This window comes from Equus przewalskii, chromosome 13 (assembly GCF_037783145.1).
Source record: "Equus przewalskii isolate Varuska chromosome 13, EquPr2, whole genome shotgun sequence".
Lineage (NCBI taxonomy): Eukaryota > Metazoa > Chordata > Mammalia > Perissodactyla > Equidae > Equus > Equus przewalskii.
This window is the reverse complement of record NC_091843.1, coordinates 92,402,956-92,412,350: the sequence shown is the minus strand read 5'-3', so window position 1 is coordinate 92,412,350 and position 9,395 is coordinate 92,402,956. Positions and strand designations below refer to the sequence as shown.

The 9,395-nt window shown below is 58.6% G+C and overlaps 1 protein-coding gene across 1 annotated transcript; it reads left to right on the top strand.

Annotated features, from left to right (window-relative positions):
* The first annotated feature begins 94 nt into the window (after nucleotides 1-94).
* RNF187 (ring finger protein 187) lies at nucleotides 95-3,161 on the top strand. The gene is made up of 5 exons (XM_070570011.1): nucleotides 95-115; nucleotides 213-821; nucleotides 1,833-1,925; nucleotides 2,136-2,357; nucleotides 2,871-3,161. Exons 1-5 carry the CDS (start codon nucleotides 95-97, stop codon nucleotides 2,871-2,873), a joined length of 948 nt encoding a protein of 315 aa, XP_070426112.1. The 3' UTR covers nucleotides 2,874-3,161.
* The last annotated feature ends 6,234 nt before the right edge of the window (nucleotides 3,162-9,395 follow it).

Genomic DNA, 9,395 nt, shown 5'->3' with positions numbered 1-9,395 from the left:
GCGCTGCTCGGGTCCTGGCAGCTTACACAAAAGACTTTTAAAATGGACTCTCCAAATAATAAACCTTTGTTTCCCACTCGCCCTCCAGTCATTTATGGGGGAAAGGCCAGTCCCTGTAAGATTTCAGGGTGCGAGGACGCGGAGCGGCAGACGGGCGGCAGCGAGAAGCGCCCCGCTGCCAGGACCCGGGCGCGTGGGGCGCCCGCTGCCAGGACCTTGGCTGGGGTACACCGCTGCCAGGACCCTGCGTGGTGGAGCGCGCTGCTGCCAGGACCCTGCGTGGGGCCCCAACGTCCCTGTCGCCATCCTTGTTCCGTGCCCGCTCCCGTGCGCACTCTCCGTCCCGGTCCCCGCGGCCCCGTCCCCGGCGCTCCGCCGCCCCGCGCCCGGCCCCCGCCCGCGCCCTCCCCGAGGGCCCCGCCGCCGCCGCCCTGGCGCTCCCCGCGGGCCCCGCCGAGGCCGCCTGCGCCCTGTGCCAGCGCGCGCCCCGAGAGCCGGTGCGCGCCGACTGCGGCCACCGCTTCTGCCGGGCGTGCGTGGTGCGCTTCTGGGCCGAGGAGGACGGGCCCTTCCCGTGCCCTGAGTGCGCCGACGACTGCTGGCAGCGCGCCGTGGAGCCCGGCCGCCCGCCGCTCAGCCGCCGCCTGCTGGCGCTCGAGGAGGCGGCCGCGGCGCCCGCGCGCGACGGCCCGGCCTCCGAGGCGGCGCTGCAGCTCCTGTGCCGCGCCGACGGGGGCCCGCTGTGCGCCGCCTGCCGCATGGCCGCGGGGCCCGAGCCGCCCGAATGGGAGCCGCGCTGGAGGAAGGCGCTGCGCGGCAAGGTGCGGGGCCCTCCCCACCCCCATCCGCATCTGCAACCCCAACCCCGGATCCCCGCCCCGGACGGCGCCCTTGTCACCGCTCCCCCCATCTCTTCCTCCTCCCCGAGTTACCCTCTTGGGACCGTCCTGTCTCTTCCCCCACCCGCCTAGGCGCTCTGCTGCCGACGCCGCCCCCCATACCATTCCCCCGGCGCCTCACTCCCGCGCCCCCAGATATAACGTCACCCTGCGTCCCCCCTGCCCCGGGTTCAGTCCTGGGGACGAGGTCTGAGGCCGTCAGCCCCTCGGTCTGCCAAGGCGCGAGCCCCCACAACTCCGCCGTCTCACCCGCTGTCGGCCGTCCCGGGGTTCCCCCACCCACTCCGTTCTGGAATCTTCTCCGTTGTGCTCTCGGGCCGTTGCATGGGGCACCTAACCCTGGGTCAAAGCCTTCCATGTTAGAGAGATCGCGGGGACTTTGAGACCTGCCTGTGTTGGGTGGGGGGAGGGCACAGTGATAGCCTTTGGTCCCAAAACAATCCGTGTGGCGGTTGAGGATTCCTTTGTCGGGGTGGGTCCTGCGGTCCTTGCTTGAGCACTGGGGGTGGTGACCAGCGGCTGCACTGGGGCTGGAGCAGGTGGCAGGGGCACTGCAGCTTGGGTTCTCCTGCTGGTGGATGCCACCCATCCGGTCACTGCACAGCAACTGGACAGGCCCTTGGTGTGGCCATGCTCACCCCAAAAGAGCCACCCTCCATCTCTTGGCTGGTGCCAGTAACACGGGATCTGAGGGAACTGTCTTGCCTCGTTACTTGGTTAGAGCCTTAGCACAGGTTTTTCTGTCAGACTTGATGGAGAGAGCTTAGTGGGTTTGTTAAGACCCCCCTAGTGCCTTCAGTGTGTTTCCACAGTGTCAGCAGGCCAAGACCACCTGCTGGGGCCTGACTTCTGCTCAGACTGTTAGCAGACTGGGCTGAGGGGGCCCCAACCTTCAGATGGGGCCCCCACCGCGTAACCAGCGTTTCTCTCTAGGAGAACAAGGGGTCTGTGGAGATCATGAGGAAGGATCTGAATGATGCACGGGACCTGCACGGCCAGGCTGAGTCTGCTGCCGCCGTGTGGAAGGCAAGTGGGGGTGGGCTTGGGGTCTGGGGTCCGCCTGTCAAGGTGACATTGGTGTGTGCCCTGACCCTCTCTGTCAGGGTCTCAGTTCACAGCTGAGTGCTTTGCAGTAAACTCAACTCTCCTCCCCAAGCTGGTCAGTGGTGGGGTGGGGGTCTCAGGGTGTTGCCCGAGGACACAGGTGTCCCTCCCTGCTGCCCACCCGCCCTGCAGGGACATGTGATGGACCGCAGGAAGAAGGCTCTGACGGACTACAGGAAGCTTCGGGCCTTCTTTGCTGAGGAGGAAGAGCGCTTCCTCCAGGAGGCAGAGAAAGAGGAGGGGTCCCTGGAGGATGAGGACGCCGACCCGGCGGAGAGGTTCAGGTCCCTGCTGCAGGCCGTGTCGGAGCTGGAGAGGAGGCACCGCAACCTGGGCCTCAGCATGCTGCTCCAGGTGGGCACCCCGTCCCATCCTGGTGGTCAGGGAGGGCAGATGGGCACCGGTGTGAGAAGTGGCAGGGGGAAGCTCACCAAGAAAGAAAGCTAAAGGTCACCACCTTAATTCATTTGGGGCTGAGTTTCAGGAATGAGTAATCCAGGAGATTTTCTGGCCTCCCCGTGGGGGAGACTGTTTGCTGAGAGGAGGGTCTTGTACCCCAATATTAAAGCACTGGCCACTGTCCCGCCCTGGGGCTCCACAGGCAGGAGCAGGCCGTGGGGTCCAGCAGTGGCGGGCACCCCCAGAGGGGTGGGACTGGGTTCTGTGGACTGCAGTGTCTGATCCGGGGGCCAGCAGCCCTGTCCTTCAGTCCTTGGGGAGGACAGGTGTCATCTCACTTTTGGCACAGCTGGTTGATCAGCTCCGAGTGTTGGGGACACACCTGCGGCTGGTGGAGCTGGGGCGTCCGTCGCCTGGGTTCCAGGATAGCAGCCGCCTGTCTCTCTCCCTCTCTCTTTCTCCATGCAGTGATCCACCGGGCTCCAGGCAGAGGACACTCACTCCACCCATGGCCCACAGCAGCTCCTTCATCCACCTCCTTCCGGACCCATAGTGCCCTTCACCCTTCGCTCCCTGAGGGTCTTCACCTAGGTGTGGACGCCCACCTGGGGTTGTTCAGATCACGACTCTCGGCAGAGTGTCCCTTTCGTCCGGGTGTTCATGTTTCCAGGCTGTGAATATTTCACCTCAGAGCCCCGTGTCGGGGAGGTTAACCTGAGTGTGTTCCTCTCTTCATAAAGCTCTTGTTGCTGCTGCTGAGTCTTGTCAGATCTGCCTGGGGTCTCTCTGGCTCTCGATCGTGGTCGCCAGGCAGCCTGGGTTGTCTGGACTTGGCACCCACTTGTCTTAAATGCCACCCACGACCGCCATTCTGCTGGACATGCGCACCAGGCCTGCAGAGCCCTGCCCATGCATCAGGCATGCCAGTTAGGGTTAAATTTGGGGTAAGCGTCAAAGGAAAGGAAGGTCCAGGGTGCCCCGGTGGGTCAGACCTGTCACTCCTGCTCAAGGCCCCCGACAGCATGTCCCCCCCACAAACCTACACTACAGCTTGAAGTCTGTCCTCAGAAACGGCCCCTTGGGGTCCCCCTGAGGTCTGTGCGTCCCAGCACTGTATCCTCGTGGTTCTGTCCCTCTCCTCCCTGTGCGTTCACTCGTCTGTTTTCTTGTCCCTCCATCACCCGTTCCTCGGATACTGGCAGTTTCTTAGCATCATCATCCATCCGCCCCTTGCTGATGGGAGCGTTTTTCCTGGGGTGAGGGGTCACCCCCAGGCCTCACTGGAGGTTTGTGTCGCTGTGCTTCTGGCATCCCTTCCTCTTTCCTCCGCTAGACAAATTTAGCAAAACCTGTGACTTAGTGGTAGCGTTGTTGTTTAGATTAGTTCAAGTAACAGGCATGCTGCACAGAGACGGGGCCAGGGATCCAAGAATATAGACAGACAGATGTTCAGGATGGTGGGGCTGCAAGTTGCCCCTAATGTGCAGCTCTGTGACCAATGTCCATTTTTACATGAAGCTGCAGCTGTCAGAGTCACCGGACTTTGGGGCTGCCCTCATCTCAGCACTACCCCAGGCAGGGGCTTCTGTAGGTGGGCCTGCTCTCTGATGAGCCCCCGCCTCCCAGTTGCCCCAAGTGAGCAGGGGGCTGCCTGCCTCCTTCCCCTTTCAGTCAGCTGGGTGGAGACCAGTGGGCAGCCAGCGCCGGGGCACAGCCCGGAAAGGTGATACCCATGGGTGCCGGGTGCTGGGGAGAAATGGGAGGGACGCCTGCATGGATGCTCTTTCTTGCTGACGGAGTGTTGGTGGCCATCTCGCCTGCTCCCACACACACCGTCTATGTGAGAGTGATGAGCAGAGAGTGGGAAAACCTGCTTGGTTGTGTAGGAAAGAGTGACAAGTTAATCGTCTCAGCGAGCCATGTGACCTTGGCCGAGTAAGCCTTATAAATAACCCTGTCCCTGATGTGGTGGGGACACAGGAGGGAGCTGCTGGGCTTGTGTCCCGCAGGCCAGAAACGCCTCCAGCACGGATGGCCTTCAAGTCCAGCGAGGCCCTGCTGCCACTCAGCAGCTCTGAATGTCAGGTTCACAGAGGCCTTTCTCACCAACGCTTCTTTTAATGCCCCCATCTAGAACAGAAGGCTTTCTGTTAGCTCATGATGTTAGCTCAGGACACACCACCCCAAAATGTGGCACCTTGGTCTTGTTTGCAGCCTCGGGAGGTTGGAGGAGACCTGGATCCCTGTTACTGAGGAAGCGGAAAGGCAGATATTTGGGATGCCACCACGGGAGCTGTCCATCAGAACTGGTTCTGGAAGACGTGGACAAGGGGGCACCCTGCCTAGATGTGCACAGCAGACATGCGGAGAACTCTAGGGAGAGGCTGGGCTGCCTCCAGTGTCCTAGTAGCAGGCCAGCTTCTGAGGGTGTAAGCTGCAGGGGAGGATGGGGCAGGCTGCAGGGTTATCACCGGTCCTGAGGACGGGGCTACACTCTGCAGACGAGTGCACTGATGCCCACCCTCTTCACTGTTGGTGGTTGCTGGTGAATGTCCCCCAGCTCTGCTCTCCATGGGAGACTGGAGTCCTGGAACACAAGAACCACCCACAGTAGTTTGATAGGGTGCTGCACTTTTCTGCCACCAGCAGGCAGGCTGGGGTCACTAGGTGCTTCAAATGGTTTCCTCAGGTGAGATGGTTGATCTTATAAAAATGCCTCTTCTTGGGGGCTGGCCCCGCTGCCGAGTGGTTAGGTTCGCGCACTCCGCTGCAGGCGGCCCAGTGTGTCGTTGGTTTGAATCCTGGGCACGGACATGGCACTGCTTGTCAGACCATGCTGAGGTGGCGTCCCACACGCCACAACTAGAAGGACCCACCACGAAGAACATACAACTATGTACTGGGGGGCTTTGGGGAGAAAAAGGAAAAAGTAAAATCTTTAAAAAAAAAATGCCTCTTCTACTCAACCCAGTGTCCCATGGCCAGAGTAATACAGACAGATGAAGCAGTAGAAGAAATTTGTAGTGTCGAGACCAACGTGGTTCATACTAAGACTGCAAGGAACTCCCACAAATCAAGAAAAGCCTAAAGCAGCTGGAGTGGTGGAGGAGCAGTTGCAGAGGAGGAGCCAGGCGGCTCAGAAGCCAAGGTGGAGGTGCTCAAACTTGGAGCTTTTGTTTTGTTTTTTGGGTTTTTTGATTAGCTTTTTTTTCCCCTTTGCTGGGAAAGATTCACCCAGAGCTAACGTTTGTTGCCAATCTTCCTTTTTTTCCCCTCCCCAAAGCCACGTTACATATATGTATATTTTAGTTGTAAGTCCTAGTTCTTCTATGTGAGCCACCGCCACAGCATGGCAACTGACAGATGAGTGGTGTGTTCCACGATTGGGAAGCAAACCCAAGGTGGGTTGGGCCGCCAACGTGGAGCTCACTGAACTTAACCACTAGGCCATCAGGGCTGGCATTTGCTCAAACTCTGTTTTTGGAGCAAGGGAAATCATACAACCATAGGAGCAAGGACTTTGCTGCACTGTTGGATCTGTGGAGATGGGCAAGCTTCCCCGCCCCCACACTGCTGTTGAGTTCTGCAGCAGTGGTTGCCAGATGTCATCAGATTGAGGGCATGGTGAGCCTGGACCCAGCAACCCCACTCCCAGGTCTTCAGTTCCAAAGGTGTCCTCTCTAGGCCCACAAGATGATGCACACACAGGAGCTGGCTGCACCACCGAGGGGCTGGCAGGGCCCATGGCCCTCAGTGGGGGAGGTGGGAGATCAAGTGGGGGATGGAGGACACGGAGAACACCGCAGCCCTGCCACAGAGAGGTACAGGGAGTCATATTGGGGTTTAGGGTGCCGTGCTGAGCCACAAAAATAAGACAGTGAAGTGCAAAACAGCATTCTTGCCCTAAATTTAAAATGTGGACACAGCAATTCGTGTTTCCAAGAACACACTGATAAATGGGGTACTTGCCTGTAGGGCGGAGAATGAGGGGTAAATGGAATACCAACAGAGCAGGAGAAAAACCAAGATGCCAGGCAGTTGCATCTTGGGGTGCACGGCCCGGAGGGGGGACGCCTTGGTCGTCCTGGGGAAGGAAGTCAGGCTCCAAGATACTTTAAGTTACTGTGGGTTTTCTGTAAGGAGGGGTTAGCTGGTTCTGTAACTAGCTCTTTCTCAAACCTGGGTGTCCGGGTGTGTGTGGAGGGAACCTTAGAAGTTTTTGCATGTTAAAGCGATACCCATTGGGAGAACGCTGGGAGCCCGGACAATAAACAAGGAATACTTTCCTATTCTAATGCGCACGCACAGTGCCCTCTTACACTCTCTGGCAACGTGACATCATTGAGATAGTGGGGACTCTCCCCGCGACCCCCACCTTGAGACTCAGGAGGCTGTGCCCTCCCACCTCGAGTGTCTTCTTTCTCCGTCTTAGACTCGCGGTCCTGCAGGCATCCCAGCGACAGCAGTTCGGAAGCCCCCTGCCCTGGACATCCCCCCACCCCACCCCCTCAGGTGTGCGAGGAGCGGAAGCAGCTGTTCCCACGCGGGTCGGGTGGGCAGGTGCGAAGACGCAGGGCCTAGCGTTTTCTCAGGGGAAGGCAGGTGCCCTGGAGGGGATGAGGGGCCACAAACTAGGTGACAGCAGAAGTTACTCGGGAAGCGAGGTTCCCACGCGTTCCCATCGCGCTGAGGAAAGCGGTAAAGCGGCTCCCTCCACGCCCCACCTTCGCAGTCAGACGGCGCAGAGCTGCGGTGCCGGTGCCGGTTTTCTAACCGGAACCTTACTCACTTTGGAGATAGATAATTTGTCAGACAAAGACCCCGAAGTCCTTTTTTTTCTTGTGAAAAAAGAGATCATCTTTTGGACTCCCGGGTTTTGTTAAACCTCCGTTCCTGAAGAGCGATGTGCTAGTGAGCCACTTCTACTCGACAAGTGTTTACAGAACCATTTGGAAATGAAAAAATGTCAATTAAAACATTGTCATCAACACAACAAATGACCGAGTACATCAACCGGTCAAACTTAAACCCTCACAGGACACGGTAACAACCTCCTAAGGACAGTTTTGCACAAATAGAAGTAGGCAGATTTAAACAAAAATCAGAAAACCGACCACGTCGGTCCTAGACGTCGACTCCTCAGGTCCCCTATTTGGCAGAAGAAGACTATCCTCTTGTCTAAGTTCTCAACCCCACACGTTTGGTCTAAGAATGGCGTCTCTCCCTCCACGCGGCACGGCTCCTAGTGGCCTCTGCGCGCAGACTCCTTTCTTTAGTTAATCTTAAAGGCTGTGCTCTCCGCCAGCCTGCACAACTCCACTCTCGTCTCCCGACAGCGAGCGGGTCTGCGGGGACTGCCCCGGGCCCCGGCCCCGGCCGGCCGAGCGCAGGCTGACCGCCCCCCTGCGGAGAGCTGGGGCGCAGCGCCCCGCCACCTCCGGGGTCCGGCGCACAGCAGTAAGGCGACGCTCTCGAGCAAGGCCAGCCCGTCCCGGGCTCGGTGTTTCTTCGGCCCCTAGAGGCCCCGTCCCGGCCGCAGCCCCGTGGGGGCCCGCAAGCCCCCCCCGGCCGCCGGTGCCACCAGCCTCGGAGGAAACCAGAGCGTGCACGGGGACCTGAGGAGTGTGGACGAGCCGAAACGCCTATTGCTTTCCCTTCCGGGGATAGGGCCACCTCCAAGAACGCGTGCCCCGAGCACAGGGAGGACAGCACCGCGCTCTCCGGGCCCGCGCCGTATGCAGATGAAGCGATTTCCTGGGTCTCGTCTGATTGGAGAAGCCTCAGGATTTGCCGTCGCAGAACAGCCAATGGGGCTCCCGGGATGCAGGGCACCTTCATCCCATTGGTGGTCACAGCATGCAGCGGGGCGCTCCCCGAGTATAAAGGCCGGCTCTCCCTTCTCCCTGTGCCTGCCTCGGAGATGCCTAGCTGCTGGAAGTAGGTTGTTAAGGTGGTAACGATCAGCAGCTCACGGCAGCGTTCTGCTGGACACCCAGGCCATGCTGCTGCGACAGCAAAGGCGCTTTTCAGAGCCACCCACAAGGCCAAGAGAAGAGCTGCTGGCACGTGTCCTTTCCTCTATCCTTGTATTTCCAAGACTTTGTGCATCTTAAGTCTGAAAGCTGAGACTGGCACACAAACTGCAACAGCAGTGGCAATGGCCCTTTGGTAGGAGAGACATATGCCTCACTGTTGGTGCACAGCAGGTGCTCGAGTTGGGCCACAGTGGTCGGTGCTCAGTCGTCCACCAGAATGCTGTGTTGAGTTGGGGTCACACATGGGCACGTTGTAACAGGGGTATGGAATAGGTATGCCGGGGCACCCACCAAGGAATGCTCTCTGAAGCCTGGGCCCACGCGGTCAGCAGCAGGCACCCAGTCCTGAGCAAAAATCACCCCAGGAAAAGAGCTGGGCTTAGTGCCAGATTCTACCCAGACTCCATCCTTCTGGTTCACATAGGCCTTTCTCACCAATGCTGCTTGTAATGCTCCCATCTAGAACAGAAAGCTTTCTGTTAGCTCATGATGCAGTTCAGGACACACTACCCCAAAATGTGGCACCTTGCCACATCAAGTATGTTAAGCTGAAGCAATCTGAGGAAACAGCAGAAGCTCTCTGATCTCCTCAGCCCTTGCACTCCTCTCCTGAAGCAGGTCACAAAACCCTCTTGTGAGAGCTTCCCTCTCTGTAGTCCGAAGAAAAGAGCATCTTCATCGTGGAAGACAAGATGCCCAGAACCTGAATGGGCCTCGCTCTTCCCCCCTATTCACTTCACCAACCTCATGCTCCTGAAGCTGTCCTGTTCCTCTAACTGCCCCCTCTTCAAACCCAGCATAAAATACTCAGGTCTGTCTCTTTGGATCTTCATTTCCTTACAAAGGATTCTCTGTCTCCTAAAACATATTAAATAAATGTGTCTGCTTTTCGCCTGTTCATCTGTCTTTGTCAGTTTAAGACCCAGCCAGAGACCCTAACAGGGTGGAGAAAAACCTT

Bases quoted from the DNA above. Each gene is read 5' to 3' on its own strand.
- RNF187 (XM_070570011.1), top strand. From the start codon at position 95: ATGGGGGAAAGGCCAGTCCCT. The intron at 822-1,832 runs GTGCGGGGCCCT...GTTTCTCTCTAG, and splicing joins GGAAGGCGCTGCGCGGCAAG to GAGAACAAGGGGTCTGTGGA. The intron at 1,926-2,135 runs GCAAGTGGGGGT...CCCGCCCTGCAG, and splicing joins CTGCTGCCGCCGTGTGGAAG to GGACATGTGATGGACCGCAG.